Source organism: Archocentrus centrarchus, chromosome 15, assembly GCF_007364275.1.
Source record: "Archocentrus centrarchus isolate MPI-CPG fArcCen1 chromosome 15, fArcCen1, whole genome shotgun sequence".
Taxonomy (NCBI): domain Eukaryota; kingdom Metazoa; phylum Chordata; class Actinopteri; order Cichliformes; family Cichlidae; genus Archocentrus; species Archocentrus centrarchus.
Window position 1 is genome coordinate 5,775,106 of NC_044360.1, and position 25,587 is coordinate 5,800,692.

The following is a 25,587-nucleotide window of genomic DNA, read 5'->3' on the forward strand; positions in this document are numbered from 1 at the left end:
ACAGATCTACAGACCAGTCAGTTACCTGCTGGAAATCACCTGTCATTGCCTACCTATTTGTCAAAAACCTTCTTATGTTTGCTCTGGTTGCTAGCATATTTCCCAGCAACTCTGAGCTGCAGTGAAAAGTGTGACAAAAACCAGAAATGGCAAATGTTTGTCTTCAAAATAAAAGCTGCTCTTTTTTTAGAACATGTTGGCTGCAGCACAACTTTTACTGTGAAGGTCAAACTTTTTGATCTTTCTGGTTTGTGTTGCAATTTTTCAAGTGTTTTTTTTTTTTTGGCCACAGCGACTTTATTGGCAGTATAGAGAGAGAGACAGGAAATGGGGGAAAGATATGCGGGCAAATTGGCGACAAACTGAGACTCGAACTCACGCCGCCCGCACCGCACCGCAAAGCGGCATATGCGTGTGGTCACCTGCTCCAGTCCTGAACAACCTGAGTGCCCTTTTTCAAGTTTTACTGCTCGGCGAATAGTTAGCAACCAATTTCAGCCAGCAACCTCTAGAAACCACTGCCAACCAGTTTGGGAATACATATTTTTTCCTAGCAGTCAGTGGTTGCATCAAATCCAATATGGTGGTCAAATCTTAAGCAATGTGCACATGACGTCACATGACCAGCCTCAATTGATCAGTGTTCCTGTGGCCAGACAAATTGGTCACAACCTGGAAATCTGTCCCAAATTTTCTGTTATGAACATGACACACAAACATATGGGGAACGTAATGTAAGGATATATTTCCATCTATTTCAAATGCTCAAAATAGGCATGGCAAGACAGGAAACCACTTGTGGGGGGAACTGTCATTCAGAAGAAAGAAAGAAAGAAATTTTTAGATAAGAAATTTGCTATTATCTAATTATCTCTTTCTGTAATCTGTGAGGAGCTTTTACTGCAGTTCCTGAAAGTAACCATTTTGGAGTTAACATAAAAGTGTGAAAAAAATGATCATCTAGTTTGTCATTGATTTATTTTTTTCTGTTTAAGACAAGAAATATGTCTGAAGAAAAAAATGAACGTGGCCACAACACAGCACACAGTTCAGGTATTCTGGCATTTCATTATATCAGTCTAACTAACACAGGTAAAAGACTGAAGCTTAGCATATGTCTATTTGTGTGTGTGTGTGTGTGTGTGTTCGCTTTGTTACCAGAGAAAGCAATCTAAATGGAGATGGTTCCTTCCCTCCTTTTAGAGACATAGAACAAAAGATCTGACTACAAAATGAATGCAATCACAATTTCCTCCTTCCCTTCCTCCCCCTCCATTTCTCTCACACTTCCTCCTTCTTTGTATTATTTTCTCTCTTTGTCTGTCTGCTGTACATATTTAGATGTATGACTCTGCAGAGATCTATACTCACATGAATACAAGCTAGAGAGAAATACGAGCTACTTTAAAGTTTTTCTTCAAGTACAAGGAAGAAATTTCATTGGGGAACTTGCACCAAGTGTGTGTGTGTGTGTTTGTGTGTGTGCGTGTGTGCGCGCGCAGAGGTTGGGTATATAGAATGCCCTTATAAGACAGAAGCAAATATCATGACAGTATTAAAAAAAAAAAAAAGAATTCCTGCATGACCCTCTGTAATCATTTGCAACCACCAAATGTCTGTTTCTCTTTCTGGACATGACAGACAGCTGAATACAGTCTAACTCCAAACTCAAGAACATAAATACACACAGGGACAGATGATTCTTTTTTTTTTTATTATGACCACTATACTATGTGTAGTTCAGTCTGCCACCAAGGCTGTCAACTTTTATTTTCCCCTCTGTTCATCTGTTTCAGGCTCTGGAGCACATCACCAAAAGAAGTTCTGAAATTATACTTCCATGTTGGGCAGAATCACAGTGAGGAGAATGCAGGGCAGCAGTCCTGCAGATTGGTCACTCCTGTCTGTGTAAGGAGCTGGCAGATGGAAATATTGAAAACAGAAGAAGTCTGCAGAATTAAAGTGTGTACTAGACATCAACAAGATTATAAAGCATGCACTCAGGGCCTGATAATTCATGTCAGCTGATAAAGAAACAACAGTGTTTATACATCTAATATGTCATTGTTGTGTTGTGCAAACTTTTTCAAAGATTTTCCACAATTTAGCATAATAGCGCAAAAAAAGGATAATTATGTTATTGTGTTGCATTAAATGATGCTATTCATATTCTTATATGAATAGCGTGCTTGTGCACCATGTGCTTGTGCACCATGTGCTATGAAGTAACCATTATATCGCATATGATGCAAAACGACATGATAGGTTTTTTTGATAATGCATATTGGCAGGGACCAACACAAACAATTGTAATTGTAGTTGGCATTAAAAACATCAGTTTGTTGTCCAGGGTCCGGCTTCTTCTCCCTGCAGTTCAGAAATATGAACGTTTGGTTAAATGGCAACTCCAGACTGCCTGGACGATTCTCTGTCGGGTGTCCTTTGGATCATACCTTTTTTGAAGAAGAAAAAAAAAAAACATAATAATTGTCTATGTCTAATCATTTAATCTGAAAGTGGAATAATTAAGTATTTCAGAAAATACAGCTAACCACCTCAGGCATGAAATCACAGTCATTATTAAGCGCTTATTTCTCACTAAAATCCTTTTGAGTCCAACCCTGTGACAGATCATTTGAACCCCATGTGATCATGATTTGAGAAAACTACTGAAGTAAATTCTCAGAGAAACTTACTAATGTTGAAGATCAGTTATTAAACATATAGTTTTTATTCAAAAATACTCACTACTGTACTTCACTGGCAGAGCAGGTCAAAAGAACCTTGGCCTTCATGTTTTCTCAAAAATATGCAGGAATGTTAGGATTTGATAAGACTTTAATCCCTCTGTAAACTGTATCCAAAGTTTAACATTGATCTCATATTTCCTGTTATTAAAACATTAATAAAAGTCTATCAAGTAACAGGGTTGAACTCAATGTTATGGGGTTGAAAATGGTGACAGGGACGATCGACATTTCATTTTTCACCCATTCTGTGGTAGATTTGCTGCTGTGCTTGAGATCATTGTCCTTTCCCTGCTCTTTAATTCTTTTTGTTCCTGTGTTGCTGATTTTTCCACACTTCTAGTCTGAAAATATGTAAAAAAAGCTTTAAAAATGACTGGAGACATTTTACATACAAGTTTACTGAAATAAGTCAGTTACTAAAAAAACCCTCAAATATCCAAGCACATTATAGTGATTCAATCCCATTGCAGTAAAAATAAATGCAACACTGTTAAAAGTGAGTTAACGAGTAACAGTAACTCCTTATTTAGCTAACGCACTTGCACCACAGTTGCATTTACTGTGGTAGACATTAGAAAATTGTAATATTTTCAGAACTTGTTGTTTATCTTTTTCCTAAGCAATTGTGAAAGATCATTTATTCATATAGCAGAATATGAAGCGTTGCCTGTTGCAGTACGTTCTTCAAGAGACTTAATATCACTTCATCGGCGCTCACGTCAAAAAGACTGCAATTATTTTGTAAGTGCCTAAATGGTGCGCCATTGCAGGATTGAAAGCAAATTGTAAGATGTTTGAATTTCATTGATAATTTATGTACATTTTTCTTTCTTTTTTTTTTTTTTTTTTATAAAAAATGTTTTTCTAGTTAAATTTGATACATGTATTAATATACTGGCACTAAATGTTCAGTAGTTTTATTTTCTAGTAGTATTTTGCTGTCTCAGTATGTGGGACAAGGGATAAAAATGCTTTGTTGATTCACAAAAAGTGGGATTCCTGTGATTCAGTCACAAACTGATTCAAGTACTAGTGTGATGAAGACACCTAAATGTGATCCCCACATTTAGAGGTGGTCTGCAAGTAAAGAACATACGCTTCTTCCAAACACTCAAGCTACAGTTTACACCCATGTCTGTCAAGAGTCATAATATAATGATTGGAGTCAACTATTTAGCCTCTAATCTAATCTGAAATATAAACCCATCTGCCCCTTTTGTTCCTAAGTTATGAGCTTTGCCAGGTGTAAACGTCCATGCTTGGATCATCCTCAGCCCCTCTGCAGCACTTTCAAGGGAACAATCATTCATCCTGAAAATTTTTTAAATGAGTATGTTGCAATTTCCCTCTCAAAGCTATCACCATCCTGCCTGCCCTCAGAAAAATGTGGCAGTATACCAAGAGTATTCAAGAACTCAAATATGATCTGTTGCACAAGTAATTAATGTGACACGGCAGCCTGTTGCAGTTGCCTCTGAATGCCAGCATTCCCATCTGAGATGTTGCTGAGACAGAATACCACAGCTGAACATTTAGTGAGATTCAGACATCACCCCGCTTTGACAGAAATATGTGAAGCAACAAGGATGTTACACTTTCCCTTGAATGAGATGTAACTCAAAAGTACCCTTCAGTACTTGATAGGGTACTCAGCAGTACCCTATTCTGCCAAACATGCAGTAGAATGGTCACAGTACTTAGCTTGGCATATTAAAATATTCATATATAGAGAGACGAGGATACCTTAAGAACTTGAGCAATTATAATATGATTTTAGTATTAGTAGACATTAAATAACAGGCATGACCCAACTGTTTACTAATGTCACAACTTGTATTGTCTTTAATTTTTAAATCTATCCTTGGACAGTTGAACTTTTATCTTATTGCTTATGCTCAGTTCCATTTGAATAAATTCTGTTGCTGAGCTTTATTGTCTGCTGCTGATAACAGAGTGACCTACCTGTCTGTTCGCTCTAACTCATCAAAGATCCTTTTCAAGTGATTCGTAGTTCTTTTTTAGACCCAAACCTTATTTCCCCTCATACAGACTTTATTTTCTGTCTGCCTGACACAGGTGCAGCGATACATTTGAGTAAGTCATTGGCATTCACCAGGCTGGTGGAGCTGACGAGGTTTATTAAAGGGATCTGGATCCTGATGCAGTCTCCCTTCATTAACCTTAATAGCACCTCTGACACACACACACACACACACACACACAAATGACAGACAATTGAGGGACATGAAAAGACAAGGTAAAGAAGAGATAATGCTGACATAAGTAAATAATGAATTTAGAGGAAGCAAAACACGAAGCTAAGTAAAGAAAGAGAAATGTAACACTCTAAGCATTGAAGGTAAATTATGTCTGAGTTAGACTGAAGAAAAACCTTCCAGAAAGAAAACAATGCAACATTTGTATTTTTGTAGGCTGTGTGTGGTGCTCCTCACCTAACTGTACCCATTTTACAGATGTTAACCACAGTCACAAGTAACAAAAGATATGTCTGTCATGTACCTATCAACTCGCTCACACAGTGGTTAGTTATGGATTAATTTTTTTTCACCATATAGAAAAATTACCTTGGTTCATCTGACCTGATGTGGCTAGAGCTGGGCAGGCTCCCTGAAAAGCCTTTAGTTGATTGAAAACTCTGCAGAGAGTACTGACTGGGTTTCGAAAGAGAGACCACATTTCTCCCATCTTAGCTTCTCTTCATTGGCTCCCTGTTAAAGTTAGAATTTGTTTTTGATTAGGCTCAAGAGACTCATGCTTGTCCCCCTCCATCAAAAACAATCATATCATAGTCTGAAGTTTTTATACACAAATGAAGAAGGATCACTGTTTAAAAGTGTGCAAGAAGAAGACAGAGGAAGACAGATGAGAAAAGACAGGAGACTGAGATACAGACATGCTGATGAGAGAGCTGCAAGCTGACATTTGTCTTTAGTCAGATTAACATACATTTTAATGTGTAACATGCAATGCAGATAAACATGATGTTTCTCTATTCTTTTCTGGTCACACATACAGGAGGCTGTGTCTTGTTAACTTCATTAGCCAAGTTAAGTCTGTCTTTTTTTTTTTTCTTTCTCCTCATACTGACACACAAATATGCTCACACTGTACAATATGCTGATAAATCAGGTCTGACACTTACTGGGTCAGCTTCTGAGGCTGTCAACAGACACAAAGACACATACAAATGCACACCTGCCCACTACTATTCATAACACACATTAATACATACAATGACAAAACATCAAACATATAATCCCTGTCCCTAGCTGACATACATACACACGTCCACACTGTCTGCCACACTATGTCTCATCTTGTTAGCTTTGTTATCCAGGCTAATTGACAGTTCATTACCAGGTTGTTCTCTTCACACCGAGAGCCGCTGGCAGCTCCGAGCTTTTTTTTTTTTAATGGAGGTACAGGCTGAATTTTTAAGCAGCATATTTTAATTCTAGGCTCTTTTGTAAAAAGTAATGGTGCTACCTGAGACCCTTAACCAGACCTTGTTATTGTGATTTTCATCAGTCCTGGGATTTAATAAAAAGAGATAATTTTGATAATCTTCATCATTATTTCACACAATAATTTCATTTCATTTCAAATCTTTATTTCAAACATATAAGTAATGTGTTAATACAGATAATCAAATTCACATGCAATCTGTGAGATTTTTTTTTTCGGGGGGGGGGGGGGGGGGGGGGGGCAATTTCCTGTTTGGAAAGGAGTAGGAGGAAGTGAGTGCTTATTAATTCCTGCCTCTAACTCGCTCATCTTTTATATCTGTTCTTATTATACAATCTGAAATATACTTAATGTGCCTATCTAATACACAGTTGATACACATAATTGAAACTGAACGGGTACAAACAGGTTTCTAGCTGCGGATTTAGTTTGTTTGTGTAAAAATGCCAGAGTTTGAGTTTAGAAGCGAATAAAATATCTTCAAACCTTATTGTCTAATTAGACTAAGTAAAAACAGCATTGTGCTTGTAATTACAAACACAATCTGAAAATTCTAATAACTTTTTGTTTGGAGCTTTAATGGATTGGTCATGCAATAGAATGGTAAATGGACTAGTTCCTATAGAGCACTTATTCTTCTCTAGCTGAGCACTCAAAGCTCTTTACCCAGTCACACTTCTACAGCTAAGTGCTTACTATCTAACATTCACACACATTGGTACTCCCGACGGTTGCATCGGAGAGCAACTTGGGGTTCAGTAGCTTGCCCAAGGATGCTTTGGCATGCAGACCGGAGCAGACAGGAATTGAACCACCAATCTACCGATGTAGTTGACCTGCTCTACTGTACCTCCTGAGTCACAGCCACCCCAATCTGATAGAACGACCAACTGAGGCAGACCGTTCAGACAAATATTTACAGCAGATTGTGACAGCTGGCGTGCACATCTCATTCTTGTAGATGATCAAACAGAGAATATTTTTCATGCCTTCATAACAAAGCAGCTTCAGATATATTTGTAAGTGGACATTTGCCCGCCCTCGCCATCTTCCCTGAAATTATGGTAGAGATTTTACATGGTAAATGAAGCCACCCCATTCACATTGGGGTTGTACCCGTCTCTTCATCAGTCTGTGCTTGAAAATTTCCCTCCATTGCCCGTTGCCTGACCCTGCTTTCTGTCCTTCATTCCCACAACAGGTCACACCTGTCCCTCAGTGTATATGTACCAGCCACTCCAGTTTGCTTTGCCATCAGCATTGCTTTGCTGCCGTTGTGTTTCTTGGTCCAGTTAACCTGCCTGTAATCTGTCACCTATGTTTAGACCTTGTCCTTGTCTCTTACTTACTTTCCTCCTTCCCTTCAATAGTCATATCTGTTTTTCTGCCCTGACTGACTTCTCCATCTGTAAGCCTCTGTTGTAGTCGCTAGAAAAGTCCTAAAACTCTAGCCTGGTTGACATATAATTGTTTGTTTTGTATTTGGGTCAGTTTGAGATCCTGCAATCTCTTTTTTTAATGAACTAGAACTCCCGAAAGCTTTAAGTTAAATATCAAATTTCTCATCTGTTTTCTCTAAAACTCGCTGAGCAGATGGTTGAAAAAAGTGTAAATACTTCTAAAAGCCAATCACAAATCATCTCCAAACTGCACAGGTGTCAGATTGATAAATCATTGTTAGGCACTTACTGGCAGAATGGCAGTAGCAGCTTATAATTTATTCATTTATTTCACATTTCGATTTGACAGGTTTGATATCAATGATTAGATTTCACAGCAACCTCTGGCTAACCTTTCTTATTTTTGTCGTTATTGTTGTTCAAGTACTCTTTGAGATGTCTTTTGTCTTAAAAGTTGAAAAGTAAAACCAAACTTGATACTAATGTAGACCAAACGCAACCCTAACAGAAAACAAACGCGATACGACCCATAGACTAAGATGCACTTGGCAGAATCTTGTAGGGGTCACCACTGTTCTTTGCGATGCTGCCACCTTGTGACAGAGGTTTGTAAAATTAGGCGAGCCTCTGCCAGTACATTTACAATGTACCTTCCAACCACAAATTAACAACAAATGTCACATTCAAAAGCAACTGACAAGCTGACATGCTTAATGGAAGCCTAACACCCCAAGAGAAAAACTCCATTATGAAAAAAGTTATAGGTTTTAACCTCCCAGCTACACTAATATCTGGAAGCATGCAGCTTTGAAATAATTTCAGTCTGAAACCATTGAGGCTCCACAATGTCTGCAATGAAAATGAATGTAGTCATCTTTTTAGCATTTTATCATACGCGCTTCGGTGCACTTGGATCAATTACTAATGAAATTTCCATACTCAAAGGGCCTTCTGGGAAAATTTGATGGTTTGCTCTTTTTGTAAGAGTATTTCTTCCCCCATATTTTCATCACAACTCACTTCCTTCTCTTTTGCTTATTTCCATTTATTTCTCTTTTTTATTACCCTTTCCACCTTTTTATTTGAATATTTATATACACTTCTAAGCTTCCTTCCTGCCTTTGAGTATTTTTGTCAATGCTTGCATTTTCATGAAATCCATAAAAATGGTATGTGATTATCTGAAAGGACTTGCTTTCAACCAAGCCATCTTTCATGGTTGCTTATATATATATATATATATATATATATATATATATATATATATATATATATAGCACTAGAATACTGTTGGAGGGGTCCTTATACGTCTACATCTTTGATGGCAGTTAAAGAGCACTTGCAGAGAAAGAACCATCATTACAACACTAACAATTGAACTAAATGAATAGCTGGTATTTGATTTCTTATGAAAAATCACTGTTTGGTTCTCAGTTTATTGTAGCTTTGCAGTTTTGAGTTTTGTGTCCTTTTAGAGACTTCCTGGATGGGTTCTTTATAGTTACATTCTTAGGTTTTGTTGCAGTTTTCTGAGCTATGTTCTTGTTTAAAGTCTGTGTAGATTCTCAGTCATCCAGGTCATAGTAGTCTCTGGAGCTTGAAAAAGGCGACTGGACTTCTTTTTGTTTCTTGAAGACGTTTCACCTCTCATCCGAAAGGCTTCTTCAGTTCTCAACCAAAAGGTGGAGAGACCCAGGTATTTAAACCCCTGTGGGCGTAGTCCCCTGGAGGTGGTTATGACCCTCTATTGATCATGTGCGTGAACACATGTGCCCAGGTGTGAAGAGGGCGTGGGTCATATTTAATCAGTGGTTTCAGTTGAAACCAATTTAGGACTCCGCTCCATTGTTTCCTGTGGCCTATTGAGGTCACTGGAACAAAGGTGTGAATGGGGGTTGAGACGTCTGGGAAGGGCGCTCAGGACAGCACTGTAAGCGGGGGAAAGTTGGTGACGTAATCCACCTCCTCTGTTCAATGATGGTTGTTCACAGTGGACATAGATGGCTTCTTTCACTCCTCTTTCAAACCATCTGTTTTCCCTGTCCAAAATGTGAACATTGGCATCCTCAAAAGAGTGCCCTTTTTCCTTCAGATGCAGATGTACTGCTGAATCTTGTCCTGTCGAGGTGGCTCTTCTATGTTGTGCCATTCGTTTGTGAAGAGGCTGTTTGGTTTCACCAATGTAGAGGTCCGAGCACTCTTCACTGCACTGAACAGCATACACTACATCGCTGATCTTGTGTTTGGCGGGTTTGTCCTTGGGATGAACCAGTTTTTGTCTTAGGGTGTGACTTGGTTTGAAGTATACTGAGATGTCATGCTTGGAGAAAATTCTTCTGAGTTTCTCTGACAAGCCCGACACATATGGGATGACAATGTTGTTCCTCTTGTCCTTCCTATTCTCTGTAGTTTGTGTTTGGCCTTCATTCCTGTGCATCTTAGCTGATTTGATGAAGGCCCAGTTGGGGTAACCGCATGTTTTGAGGGCTTTCTTAATGTGTGTGTGTTCCTTATGCTTCCCTTCTGCCTTAGAGGGAACACTTTCCGCACGGGGTTGTAGGGTCCTGATCACCCCAAGTTTGTGTTCCAGAGGGTGGTGGGAGTCAAAGAGGAGATACTGGTCTGTGTGTGTGGGCTTCCGGTAAACTTCAATGTTGAGGCTTCCATCTTCCTCGATAAGCACCGCACAGTCCAGGAATGGTAACTTGTTATCTCTGGTGTCCTCCCTGGTAAAACGTATGTATTTATCCACTGAGTTGATGTGACGAGTGAAGGCTTCTACTTCATGGGTTTTGATTTTGACCCAGGTGTCATCTACATATCTGTACCAGTGGCTAGGTGCCATCCCTTTGAAAGAACCAAGAGCTTTACTTTCCACTTCCTCCATGTAAAGGTTGGCTACAATGGGAGACACTGGGGAGCCCATGGCACATCCATGCTTCTGTCTGTAGAATCCATCATTGTATTTAAAATATGTTGTGGTAAGGCAGAGATCTAAAAGTGCACAAATCTGATCTGGGGTGAGGCTGGTTCTGTTCAGTAAGGAATCGTCTTCCTGTAGTCGTCTTCTGACGGTCTCCACTGCCTCAGTTGTGGGTATGCAAGTGAAAAGTGAAACCACATCAAAGGACACCATGGTTTCATCTGGATCCAGTACAAGATTCTGGACCTTGTTAGTAAAATCTGTAGAGTTTTCAATGTGGTGGGGTGTGATGCCAACAAGCGGTGATAAGATGGTGGCGAGGTGTTTGGAAATGTTGTAGGTGACCGAGTTTATACTGCTGATAATGGGTCGAAGTGGGACTCCTTCTTTGTGGATCTTTGGGAGTCCATAAATGCATGGAGTGGCTTCTCCAGGGTACAGGCGGTAGTAAGTGGGGCGGTCAATGGCTTTTTCCTTTTCAAGTTGTTGCAGGCAGCAAACAACTTTTTTCTTGTAGTTGCTTGTGGGATCACGTCTCAAGACCTCATAAGTATTGTTGTCACTGAGGAGTGTAGTAATTTTGTTGTGGTAATCCGATGAATTCAGCACAACCGTGCACCTCCCCTTGTCGGCTGGCAGTATGGTGATGTTTTGATCCTTGCTTAGGGCTGTGATGGCCTTCTTCTCCTGAATGGTGAGGTTGGATGGAGGAAGTCTTGCACTGGAGAGAGTGGCTGAAACTTTCATCCTGATCTGTTCTGCTAAGAGGAACAACATTGTCATCCCATATGTGTCGGGCTTGTCAGAGAAACTCAGAAGAATTTTCTCCAAGCATGACATCTCAGTATACTTCAAACCAAGTCACACCCTAAGACAAAAACTGGTTCATCCCAAGGACAAACCCGCCAAACACAAGATCAGCGATGTAGTGTATGCTGTTCAGTGCAGTGAAGAGTGCTCGGACCTCTACATTGGTGAAACCAAACAGCCTCTTCACAAACGAATGGCACAACATAGAAGAGCCACCTCGACAGGACAAGATTCAGCAGTACATCTGCATCTGAAGGAAAAAGGGCACTCTTTTGAGGATGCCAATGTTCACATTTTGGACAGGGAAAACAGATGGTTTGAAAGAGGAGTGAAAGAAGCCATCTATGTCCACTGTGAACAACCATCATTGAACAGAGGAGGTGGATTACGTCACCAACTTTCCCCCGCTTACAGTGCTGTCCTGAGCGCCCTTCCCAGACGTCTCAACCCCCATTCACACCTTTGTTCCAGTGACCTCAATAGGCCACAGGAAACAATGGAGCGGAGTCCTAAATTGGTTTCAACTGAAACCACTGATTAAATATGACCCACGCCCTCTTCACACCTGGGCACATGTGTTCACGCACATGATCAATAGAGGGTCATAACCACCTCCAGGGGACTACGCCCACAGGGGTTTAAATACCTGGGTCTCTCCACCTTTTGGTTGAGAACTGAAGAAGCCTTTCGGATGAGAGGTGAAACGTCTTCAAGAAACAAAAAGAAGTCCAGTCGCCTTTTTCAAGCTCCAGAGAGTTCTTGTTTAAAGTTTATTTGTATCTAATTTCTGGTTTCCCTGTGTCAAGTGTGCATTTTTGTTGTGTTTAGTCATTTCCTGTTTCATTTTGCCAGTCCCCTGTCTCTTGTGCATTGTGTTCAGTTTTGCTTCCTCTGTCTTGTCTTCTCCAGATTTCGTACAGCTGTGTACCCTTGTGTTTTTCGTTTTCCCAAATTACCCCAGCATGTATTTAAGCCCTGAGTTTTCCTCCATTCTTTGTGCATCCTTCCTTATTCCCTCATGGTTGTGTGTTCTTCAGTTCTGTGTTTCCAGCTTGTTCCTTCCTGGGTCTGTGGATTTTGGTTCATTATTTGCAGTTAACAGCAATAAAGTTGAGTTCTTTGAGTTCATGTTTGCCTCTTGAGTCCTGCATTTGAGTCCACACTCTGCCTGCCACACAGCCTACATATGACACATCTATTCTGTCCATTCTATGAAACAACTGAAAGTAAAGGGCAAAATCTGTATCATGTATATAAAATAAATCAGGTGGTGCTCAAAAAGAGGTCACATTAAGACATATTTGATGTTGAAGTGGCTTTCCCCTACAATCTCAAACAATTTTGTAGTTAAATTTTTTAACAGGGTTTTCACAAAAGTCACTGCAGTTCAAATCATGACATGATTGGTTTATTACAGCCACAGAATACAGTTAGAGTTTGGCATCTAGACTCTGAGCTTATCTCTCCCTGTAATATGATGCTAATAAAAAATTGGGAGCAATGAGTAAAATACCCCAGGAGTCCACAGGTGGATGCTGGGGTAGTTGAGGGGTTGAAAGAGCAGATCTGCACTGAAAGTGATGTTAGAAAGTAATGTTTTGCGGTTTCAATAGACTGCCAAATTGGGAGGGTGTGTTTGGGACATGTCAGGTCAGTGTGGACAATGCAGTGCTTGCCTGAACTAGCATGCAGGCATTGCTTTTACTTTCAGAAGTGAATGTTTGTGTGTTTGTCCAACCAAACAAAACAAAAAGACAAAACCTAGTTTCACTAGTCCTCATTCAGTGATTTATTCTAATCAAAATTACAGCAGCCATGCGTGCCTCTTGTGTGGTTGCTGAATTATTGTGTGAGATTTCAAGTAAACAGAGAAACAGTCAAATGACATTCAGACAGGAGACGCCAGTGGCAATAAACTTAACCACACATATATACTGTCATGGTGGCTGGCGGAAAACGGACCCAGATGCAGAGGCAACAGTTCACAGAAAACAGAGTCTTTATTCCAAAAATAAATGTAAACAGGGAAATCAGGGGAGAGTGGAAATTTTCTGGTGAGCACGGAGAATCTGAAAAGAAAAAAAGCAAACAGGGTCAGGTAGGAATTAACTAACTACAAAAAGGTGATGGTCGGGGGGGGGGGGGTGTAAGGTGGCTTACTCTGAACTCAGGTTTTACAGTCTGGTCGGGGATGAGGCTGGCGAGTGAGTCGGGGCGAGGTGGTCCGAGGGGCGGGCAGGCAGAAGCAGATGAAGGCAGGGGAGCAGGTGGCCGAGTGGATGGGTTCCGGAGTGGTGGTGGCTGGAATCGCCGCTCTGAGGGAAGGTGATGCAATTGAATGGAGATGGAGAGCTACAGGATCAATAGAGTGAATAAAAAGAACACAAGACTGTAATTCCTTGACGCAAGCTGCTAGATTTACCACAGGTAGGGTAGAACAATCTGGCGGCGAGTCAGCGTCTCAGCCCCTCCTAAATACTCCCGACCTTGATGAGCAACAGGAAACAGCTGCCTGCCCCAACGGATCACCTGGAAGACAAAAAAACATTCCCACCAACCACACGGCCTGCCCCGACCCATGACGTATACCTTTACATACATATATACATACACTGGTGTAGATTGCAAAAGCTCACTGATGCACACAAATCCAAACCTCAATTAAGTATAACAAGAACGTCTGTGTTTGCAAAGCAGTTTTCTTGTCAGACAAAACAGCTGAGCTGATGTTATTGCTGTTGTAATTACAACTGAGCTCACAGGGAGACGCTGGTTAAGCTCTTACAAGTCGAGAGTGAAAGCTGAGGGAAAACAGACATCATGACAACAAGAAACTGTCACACCACAATGTTGTCACCAAGAGAAGCACAGAGAATGTGTGTTGGGGGAAATCATAGTCGTCACAATGCATCATTATTAAACCAAGATGCTGAAAAAAAAAAGTGCAAGTGAAATCTGCAAAGGAGGAAAAACAATTCAGTGCAGAGTTGTCAGTGAAACAGCAGGCAGCACTTGCTTTTATGCAATAGTGCAGCTATTTAAGACCATTTTGGAGGTGTTATTTTACATGGCAGATGTCTTTGAGTGTGAACAGAATTTGAATGGAAACTGAATACTCCAAAATATCGCCACGGTTTTGTGTGTCCACACAAACTCATGTCTCCATGAGGAGATGATTAGAAAACTGCAGCACATTTCAATCCAATATTGTTCAATTTTTCAAACAGAGAAGCAAGGTGTGCATTTTTGATCTATTTTTTATGTTAATGCAGAAAATTATCCTCATAAAGGCAGGAAGGAGTAAGGGTGATTATTTGTGTTTATTGTTACTATAATGAATACATTTATATTTTAAGATAAGATGTAAACAGAAGCTCACACATACCTTAAACAGAGAGGTGTCTAAAATCTATAGGGAACAGTCAGCAGGTCTATACTAACACAGTAAGTACACTCTTAACCCAAATTAGTTGAGTTTACTAGAAAATCGCGTGGAAACTCGTTGCCTTAAACCATTCTAGTTTTTACACAAAGATGAAACTAAATATGTTTAGTAGTCTTTACTAAAATTGATTACCTCATATAAATTTCTTCCCATTTATGTGAGCTAATCAATTTTAGTAAATACTACTAAACATGTTTGATTGAAAATTACTTTTAAGCTAAACTGTAAAGCAAATAAGCAATTTAACATTTAAAGCTATTTATATTTTGTTAATATAATTAATAACATTTCCTCTTACCCTCTTCCTATTACCCTTTTTATGTTCAAGTTGTATTGAATGTAACACTAAATTGTAAAGAGAATAAATCAAATACATTTCAACATTCCAATATTTTATTTTTTGCAGAATACTTACGCAAAAGACAATTTTAACTGTAGTTTGTCATGTTTTTCAGAAGTATAAAAAAGTATCAAAACAGTAGCCATTCAAAAAAAAGTTTGCCATACAAAAGGCAAGTAAAAATAGGCATATGTGCTTGAACTCAATTCTAACATGTTTAGAGAAGGAATACAAATGCAGCAGCATTCAACAAAAATATTTGCATCCTTTTGAAAAAACTGGACACCTTAAAATAGGACACAATCTCCAACTTGGAAAATGAACAGATCAACTATGTTTAAGGGAAGATTTTGCATGTTTTATGTAAATGTACAGTCTGTGTTGTTAGTAAATGTAATCAACTGAAGCAATAAATTCCTGTGCTGCTATTGACTGAAAAAACCTGTAAAATAAGCAGTAATGTTGCTGTTGAGGAAGAATTACATTATTTTGAATTTACTGCTTCAAATGACTACATTTACCATCAACACAAACTGGACGTTTACATGAAAAGTGCTGAATTTTCCTTTAACTGTATCAACTAAATATTACTATGGAGCCCTGAGCATACACTTCTAAATCCTGTTTTTTAGAGTACAAGTGGCTGGACACTGATGTCTCTTATAACACTGTAAGCTGAACATTACAAACTTTCTTAAGAAATAAAAGTTGTGGCAGTACTGCTGCACTGAACTGCATTAGATAAGAGCAACTTTATCAACTCCATCTGCATTGAGTATATTTTCAACCCCCTGACTGTTCACTGACAACACACAAGACATTTCGTTACATCGCAAGCTGGTTTTTCAATGTTTGTAACTTTGGTTTTAGTTCAACGTGGCCCAGCTCAAGAAATACCTGTTGGATGAACTGGAACGTGAACTTCATAGAAATGGGGTAACTGAGATGCATTGCATATGCAAGTCCAAAGAGAAGACACATAGCTTTTGGCAGGTCTTGAATGTTGTCCATCACCACTTCTCCCTCAATGACAATTTTTAGTGAGGCTGGACTGAGATGCAGGGAGGATGAGGGCACAGCACCTTCAGGTTCAACAAGGAGGATCCCAATGTCAATGTTGCGGAAAGAGTCATCATCATCTGAGTCCTTTATAAATGACAAGAGCACAACAGTGATATTTCAGTGACCATCAATAATTGATAAAAAAAAATAACTTCCACAATCAAATTGAAATTTCTGTCATATCTGTTTTATCATGCTATGCAGCCCTAGTTTCCTAGTGTAAATGTTGAATGAGTTGGAGCTCCACAAAAGAACATCTATCCAGCATCTTCATGTGCTAGTGCTAAGTGGAACAATACCTTATCCTTTGAATTGTTTAAAACTATGCTCACAAGTTTTCTTCAATCACTGGAACTGCCATCTGTTTTCCCACGCCTGTCTGTCTATGCCCAAATCCTGACATGAACCCAACACAGCATAGCATAAGATATAAATTAAGATATATATATAAAAAAAAAAAAAAAAAACTATCCCTTTAAAGTGGGTTGCATGAGGTGCTTACAGATGGTCAGCATACTTACCTACAGTAGATGGTGGTCAGCCTTTCCCCACTTTGGAGAAGCAGCAGGTGGATCAGTGTAGGTAGATAAGCAATGTACTGCTGCAACTTGTATTTTTAGATAAGTCAAAAAATTTATATCAGTTTTAGTGGACGCATACTATTTTCAGCATCTCAAACTGCTGTCCAACGGACCTATCTGACTAGAAAATTAAGTTACAGCACTCTCTTCATGCCAACCAAATGCCATAGGAAAAATTAGTAATTTTACCTCACAGAACACAAGAGTTGTTAGTCTAGCATGTCCTTGATCCTTAAATGTGTGCTACTGTGTGATTTTAGTGAATCCAAACCAATCAAATAATAACACAATCGAACAGACTGAGGCAGCAGTAGAAGAGCCGTTCCTCTGTTCAGCAAAGTAAACAGATTTTGTCTATGAAGTTTGGCAGGAGAAATCTATATACAACTTATATAAAAGTAATTTTATGTCAGAAGTCTGACTGACAGTAAGGTAATGCAGTGAAAATATTCTGTGTATAGTGTACATTTCACTGATCTAGATTTTTTAGGTGGCTAAAATAATGTTGTTATAAACACTGATCACAGCAGTATATTGCTTAGTTTCCTACACCAGTACCTCTGCTGCTTCTCCAAACCGGGGCCGTGTCAAATGGCACTTAATTCAAGTAATACACTGACTTTGGATAAATAGGTCATACAACACAGCTGCAAAACATTATTGCAAAGTAAATATTAAAGAATTTAAAGTATTTCAAAGACCCATGAGAACCGTGTATAAGAGTGAAAATTCAAGATTGAGTTGTTATTGTTCCTTTAGGTAGTCTTTAAGTAAAATTACTTACAAAGGCTGGTTTGTAGAAGTCTGTGGGGTTGTCACCAAGGATAACAGGAAGTCCTCTGAGCACCAGTGTTCGAATATCAGTTGGCTCTGCAGTCTTTTGGGCAGTAAAATGACAAAAATAAGCAAGTAACTAAGCACAATTGATTGTATCAAAAAATATAAAGTCCCCACATCTTCTTAAGCATCGTTATTACGAATGTACAATATATCGGCATTAACATCGGTATCAGCCAATATTAGTCATTTGTTAACATGTGAGTATTGGTCCGATAAACAAAACTGGGCCAATATTAACAACCCATATCTATTTCCATCTTCTTGTCATTTGATTCCGGACGGGCAGGGGAGGAGGTTGGTCATGTGGTATTTGTTTGGTCATGTGACAGCAATGCAGCGCAAGATTGTGAGGAGTTCATCTGAAGCAGAGAATCAATGTCAGCTGTGGGATTGTTTTGTTTTTTCCAAGGTGTCGAAAGGGTAGTGAAATATATATATTGTATACATTATCAGTTATCTGCCATAACAGCAATATTAATATCGGGTATCGATATCATCCCACATTTTAATATCAGTGCATCCCTAATGGTAATCAAGGACTTTTGAAGGCACATTCCCTAAAATTTAAGAAATACATGGCTCATGGTTAATTAACCCACTGAGACAGTAACACCCTTAACACTGAGAAGAACTAGCAGGTTTTACTGAAGTTCTCTGAAAGTTTAAGTGAAGTTCAGAAACTCAGCCTTGTTTTTCCATCCCTAAATTCAAAATCTTTTAATCATTTCAACAATCTATGTGAAGCATGAAAATAAATACAGTTGGACTTAAAGCCAAGTCATTACATGAGCTGTTGCACACAATGCAAGTGATTAATAGGACCAACCTTTGTTTGTTGGGAAAGCTGTGTCAACATTTGGCCAATGTTCCCTCTCTTGGATCGAAAAATCTCGATAAGACGAGGACTGTGCCGATCAATGCTCTCATAGAATTCCTGTTTGAGATTCTTGCCAACAATCCTGTTGAACTCCATGCATACCTGCAAAATACAGAAAATGCTCCAATATTACATCTTTACAGCTAATAACTGAAGGTGGAAGCACCAGAGTGAGGACAGCAATAAAAATTGCACAGGTGTGGACATGGTCAGCTGTAAAACACAAAGCCCCCTTCAACTCACTCACTTAACACTTTAAATTTGGGGATATTTCAGTTATTCTAGTCAAACTTCTTTAACAAAAACTTTGTACCGCACACAACACAGGAGTTGCTTTTCTACTGCCCTGATTGTTTGTAGTATTGTGTTACTTTTGTGTAGCAGACCATTGCTACATATAAACAGACTATTAATATTTTGTGTCAAATTATATATTTTTGTTGGCAAGTAACCTTTTAATAAGCAGGATAGCGTACCGTGAATAGGGAATTAATAGATGATAAACCTCTTCAGAATAATCTGAAATCAGAGTTCTGCATCAGGGTGTTGATTTCACAATAACGACCAACTCAATATACAATATTCCTTACCAAAAAAAGATAAAGGCAGCTGTAGATAGCAACTACCATGTCCTGCATGGTAAAATTACTTTTTTTTTTGCTGACAGTGGGAATGGCTAACAGATAAATATTTTTAGGTTTTATAAAGGCAGTTTCCTAAGAGAAACACAGACACATATTTAAAAAAAAAAGTTCTCATTATTTTATTCATGAATGAACTAACCTGATCTTCTGTGAAAAAAGCAGGCCAACGTTCCACCATCTCACATACGGCAGGTTCTGACTCCACCACCTCTTTTCTTCTCAATGCAAACGTCAGATCCATCTTCTCTTTTACAAGCTGTCCATTTGGTGTTCTCTTCTGCATTTCATTAACCAAGTCTTTGCGGGCACCCTCAAGGGCTACCTGATTAAATCCGTCTGGAAAGTTGGGTAAGAAGTTGATCTCGCCTTTCTTTGCCTTCTTGATGTTCTTGTTGGCTGGTTCTCCTTCAGTTGAATGCCCTCCTCGTTTCCCTGCATTTACTGCTACATCAAGGCACCCTGATCTTCTGCGCTTTGTTCTGTAATTAGCCATTTTAAATTTTAGACTATTTTTCCAGCCGCTACAGCGACTGGTTGAGCCTCGCTCCTGGAGAGAGGGGTGCTTGCTTATGAGGGCTTGTGCAACACTTTCGAACTGAGCATTATTTGGGTATGCTGTGTAACTATACATGCTCTCTGCCAATCTTTCAAGAATCTCATGTTTCAGCTCTTTTGTTACTTTCAGGTGCGTACCATCACGAAGAAACTGAAGATCTGCTTGCCTAAGTCTATATGCTACATCAACAGAAAAATCTGGGATATCAAAACAATCTGGCCACTGTTTCTGTCGCTCCTGCGAGGATGTAGAGAGGATCTCTGTATCTGCTACACTGGGTGTGCCACTCAAAATTTCTTCAGATGTTGAGACAGATACCAACTCAAGTAGAGGGATGACCTTGACTGTTGGTTTTTCAGGAAGATCTTCGATATCTGTCAGATTGCACACTTCATAATTGAATTCAGGATCTTGGTACTGGAGACTGAAGTTGAAATTAAGTCCCAGTGATTCTTTAAGCTTGCCTATCAAATCCTCCACTGTAGTAGGTCTTGTATTCAGAACAACCTTTCTTATATCTGTCTCTGTGAAAATTACTCTCAAGGTCATCTTCTGGTGTGCTGCCATCTTGGAAATAAAAAAAATAGCTTATTAGAAATATATACACAAAGACATAGATATTCAGTTTAACATATGGCTTATCAAAAAAGATACAAAATTACCAATTAGGCTTACATTTAGACTCTATCCAGAGCAATGCTAGTACTGACAACACTTGTGGTTTCTCAACACAGAATATAGCGAGTGAGTGTCACTGCTGAATTTTCTCCAAATCTGTATGCTGACAGAGGGAAAACATCATTCAGCTCTTTTAGTTCCACCACACACAAAGAGGGATTTGCGCTGCCACAGAGTTCAAATGATCTGAAATGTTCATGGTACCATGCCGTCATTGTATTGCACACAAACAAGATCTCTGTGTTTATTGCCACAATCTGCTTGATCTGTTTGAAATTTGGGAGGCCTGAACATGAACCGACAGAGAGTATCATATCAGCACAATATCTAATTCCATCTACAGAGACTGATGATGCAACCAGAACCTTTGTAAGCTGGGGTACTCTCTTGCAGAAAACTTGTTGGACATTCTCGGGGAAAGATGTGATCAGTGCTGTGGTAACTTTGTCCAGCTCAACTGAGGGCTTGAAAAACGAACTTGTGTCCAAACAGTAAGCCATCATTTTCTGATGCTTTACAGCCAGTGTAAGTGCCACATGTCTGAAGTTGTGTGCATTACGAATGACCCGCTTGAAGAATTTATGTTTTCCCTCGAAACGCATTGTCCAGACATCTGACAGTGGGCCAAATGCCTTAATCATCTCAGGATAATGCTCAATGAAGTGGTGTTTTGGACGCAATTTGAAATTTGGGAATGTAGTTTGCAACAGTTCTCTGTGTTCTGACACTTTGCAGTCAAAGAAATGTATAGACTCTTCAGTGTGCCTTGTTGCTACAGCCAATTCAACAATATCTTTAAGGAGCATCAGAACGTTCCAGGCATCGTCCCCTTCAGGCACTTTATGGCCAATGAGAAGTGGGAGCAACCTGATTAGAGCCCAGTTCTCATGGCCATTTCCACCTATGGTCCCTTTGGTAGAGAAGCCTTGGGCAATAGGCTGAGGCTGGTCAGTTTTGTCATGAAAAGCATATGCAAAAGATTTGATAGCATGGTTCAGTGTTTCTAATGTGAAATATTTCTTAGAAATCAGTTCTGAAATGCAGAGTGATAACTCAACAGGAACAACCCCTTCAAAAAGGTCGTGTAGGATGTCAGGGGGATAGCCACGAGCAACATGAAAGTGCTCCAGACTGTCAGTTAGTACACATCGTCCCTTTACACCATACTGTTTTGCCAAAGTGGGATCCTGCTGTACCTCCTGTACCTGTTTGTTGTGAATGTCTGCAGTTCGGGGTTCAAAAGAGCCCGAGCTTACCTCCTTGTCTTGGATCTCACTCCTCGTTGCCATGCAGAACCTGCAGAACTTGTCCACTCCAAAGCTCTCAAAGAATCCTGCAAAAGAATGAGCAGCCAAGTTATCAGCAGCCACATACAACACTGTGCCTTTGACACATGCTCCCAACTTCTCAACATATAGGCCATCTTGCTCCAAAGAAACCAGATCCTGGATCAGAGGATGAAGAAATTTAGCATAGCCATATTCTTTTACATCAGAGGCTTTACATAAAAGAGCAAGTTGAATGGACTGGAGTGTGGACCTATATTTTGATGGCACATTGGCAAGCACCCAATACACTGCACTCATTTTATGTTTCTTCTTAGATGTCCCTAATGGATTGGACACTTCAAAATCATCTGTGTAAAGTCCAACAGCGATTCTGAATTCCTCGCTGTTAAGGAGGCCATTTCCTTTACAGTACAAACCATCTCTGTATGTACTGTACTCATGTGGCACATGTTTTTGTACTGGAAGAGCTTTATCTAAAATGTCTGCCCTGTTCAACATTTTCTGTAACATGGCATTTATAGGAACATATACAGCACTAGATTTCTTTTCCCTGGCAATAAAGTACTCAACTGGCATAACCACATCAAAGTTTTTGTTTACATATGCTGCTCTCCTTTTAGAGGTTGATAAGGAGCCACCCTTGCCACAATACTTTAGTATGATATTGCTCTCTGAGGCAGCCCTGACTACCTGTTTCACAGTTGAATCATCTACATCTGTGTGTAGCTTCAAAATGTCCTTGACTGAATTGTGCAGCAGTGGTTGGGACAGTTCACTTAAATGTAGGAGCTGTTGTATAACTTCATCGATAGAACTTTGTGGAATGTGGAGGATGGTTTGCATCTTTAAAAAAAGAGCAGCTAGGTTGTGCTCCAACTGTTTCCCAAGATCATGATGCTCTTCATTGCTGGACTCTTCGCTGCCTTCTAAATCAACAGTGTTGTTTGGGGGCCCATGTTCCTCTTCTGCCACTTCATTGGTTTCACTACCAGACACTATTTCTGGTTTGAACATCTTCCAATTGCCTGTTCTGTGCTGTTTACTTCTGTGTGCATTGAATGTGGAGTACACAGTAGTATGAAAGTTACACCCATTATATGGACAGTGGACTCTGTGATTAACTTTTAAATGTGTACTCCGCAAGTGAGTGATAAAAACTGCCTCTGTGCAAGCAGCAGAAAAATCACAGGACTGACAGTGAAAGGTCAGTGTTTCACACAGTTGTGCATCTTGGTCTTTCTGGTGAATTTTGGATAAGTGGACCCTAAGTGCACTGATGGACTTAAATGTGCATAAACACTCTTGGTGTAAGCAAGGAAATGGTACAGTTCTGGTGTAGCTTCCATGTTTTAGCCTGTAATGTTTTAAGAGGTAACCCCTTTTCTCTGATGTAAACTCACAGTATTTGCACTTCCACTGCATCTTCACACGGACCTGTAAGAACAAAAAATAATAAAAATTTTAGCACACTTGTCCACAACCATGTCATCAGTGATCAAGGAAATATGGTACTTTGAAATACTGTCTCCCTTTGAAATTTCTGTTCTCAGCCTGAAAATTTTGTTTTCCCATTTCACATTAGAGTTAAAATATTGCCAAATGAGTTAGGCTTACCCTTCTGTCTGCAGACAATTGACAGGTTTAATAACGTTTCTAACTTGTTGTCAGTTCTGTATTTTAAGAGTCTGGAGATCAGAGGTGGAGAAGAAGAACTGGCGATAACCTCAGCTTCAGCTCTTTAGTCATACAAGATTTCAACCTTTGTGTCCGACCATTACATTTCAGTACATACGAAACCGTATAGAAAAAAAACGTGGACTAGGTTAACACAAGCACATGCTGTTACGAACGATGTGAAACGCTAAGCTAACGATAGCATTTAGCTGTCTTGACACTACTGGAGCGGCTTTTTCGATTAAAAAAAATTACCCTCAGAGACAGGATACACTCGGCTTAAACTTGGTGTAATAAAGGTTTATTTCAGCAAAGTACATCTCTCCTAAAGTAACTGTCCGTTATAAACTGAGACTCGTCAGTATGCTAACACTAAGCCAATGCTAACATTCGCGCTCGCCACTCCACTCGCGATATTTAACTTCGATTCCAAAACCCCTCACTTTACCAAAGTGTCGATAATGGTGGCGGTAGGCTGTAACTATAATTTTCAGTTATATCTGCACATGGAACTCAGCTATCTTTTAAGCAAAGAAATAGCTAGAATTATTTAAAATAGTTATTCTTCACACTTACCAGTCAGGAGTCGTTGAACTTGCCACGGTGCATGTTGCAGCAGGACTGAGTTTGAATATGCCCCGCCCCTTCACTTCAAAAACATAATATCTTTAGTAATCTCTGCTTAACAAGTTCATTACACTCTATATTTGTGTAGAAAAGTACAGTTAACTAATTTGATTTAGTAATGGGACAACATTTTTACCAAACACGAAAGAATAAGTAATGATTACTAAAACGTTTAATTACAATTAATATCTGGGTTAAGAGTGTATAGTATTTATGATGATGATTTCAGTGGTGAATAACTCAGTTGAACGCATTGAAAAACACATTATGTTGTGTTTTGGTGGCTTCATATTTGCTTAGGGACTGAATTTTCTTCCATGCACCCTGCCATATTTCTAGCAAACAAACCAAAGTAACAACCTGTGGGTCTGAAAAATTAAGTCAAAGTGTACTTCCTATATTTACTATGCTCCAGAACACTGCGATGCTTCAAAATGGAGCTAAAAATGATCTTCTTTTAATGGAAAAATGTATTTTCTTATTTACTTTCAGTCTACACAGATCATGTTTGGGAAATGAGATGTGCAGCCAGATCCTACTGAGGGGTTCGCCCAATTCTAGCATTCTGCACTGATTGTTTGCACCTGGTTATAACCGAGAGTCTTCTAATATTTTCTGCAATTACATGTCCTATTACATGTCCACTGCGATCTTTGGACACTTTTGATGTTTTCACCTGGGTTGCTGAAATGGTAATATACAGTTTATGTCTAATACTTCTTTATTACAAACCCAAGGAAACACAAACTCTATTAATTCATTGATGCATAACACCAAACGACAGCTAACTCACTGTTTTAGTTCCATTCACCTCATGTACTACTATTGTAGGGTCTTTACCTTACAATATAAAACGCCTTGAGGCGACTGTTTGTTGTGATTTGGAGCTATATAAATAAAATTGAACTGAATTGAATGTACAGCCATTTTAAATAACTATGGCCATTTGTGACAAGTATATACTAAAAGTGACATAGTGACATAATAAGCAAATAAATGAGTGGAAATTAGTGGAAAAAGTAGATATCGCTAAACGATATGCAGGCAGATGAATGATCTAATTGTACTAATCTCACATGTCACATTCAGCTAATAGATTTCCTAATAAAAGCAGCAGACTATCCTACATTCATTACTAATCACTAAGAATTGTGAGAACTTGAACACCATAACTACTATTATATAATAGAATAAAAAAGACAGTTCTGCTAAATCAAGCTTCATTCATTCATTCATTCATTCATATGAGAGTGTTTTATATATATAAATGGACTGGCCTTCTGCCTAGCATTTCAATATGTGCTGAAGATCACACACACTGGGAATGATCCCTTTATTAATCTAGATGATCCTCTTCTTTGTCCTATACCTGGCATTGCTGTGGAAAAAAAGGCATCTGTCAGTTTCTGACATCCTGCAGTATTAATTGTGTCACTTCTGCATGGCAGCTACATTTTAGTGTGACTGTTATTGAGGGACCTTGCAGCTGCTTCTGTGTCCTCAGTCTATACCTACCTACCTACGCTTTCAGGCATATAGAATATAAACACTCAGACACATACATACTGTACAAGTCAGGTTTTGACTTTAAATAGCCTTAATCTG

General features: G+C 39.2%; 1 protein-coding gene across 4 annotated transcripts; it reads right to left on the reverse strand.

Moving 5' to 3' along the window:
• Window positions 1–15,212: 15,212 nt before the first annotated feature.
• Window positions 15,213–24,093, reverse strand: LOC115793678 (uncharacterized). Of its 4 annotated transcripts, XM_030748764.1 has the most exons (8): window positions 23,932–24,091; window positions 23,082–23,115; window positions 21,649–21,725; window positions 20,390–20,495; window positions 19,298–20,281; window positions 18,464–18,616; window positions 17,582–17,674; window positions 15,213–16,300 (listed from the first exon to the last, which is right to left on the reverse strand). In XM_030748764.1, the coding sequence occupies exons 5-8, from the start codon at window positions 20,279–20,281 to the stop codon at window positions 15,980–15,982; spliced, it is 1,551 nt and encodes a 516-aa protein (XP_030604624.1). In that variant the 5' UTR covers window positions 20,390–20,495; window positions 21,649–21,725; window positions 23,082–23,115; window positions 23,932–24,091; the 3' UTR covers window positions 15,213–15,979. The 4 variants fall into 4 exon arrangements, with proteins under 4 accessions (XP_030604624.1, XP_030604621.1, XP_030604623.1 ...); XM_030748761.1 differs by lacking the exon at window positions 20,390–20,495 and having other exon boundaries at window positions 23,932–24,093; XM_030748763.1 differs by lacking the exons at window positions 20,390–20,495; window positions 23,932–24,091 and adding an exon at window positions 23,611–23,912.
• Between the last annotated feature and the right edge of the window lie 1,494 nt (window positions 24,094–25,587).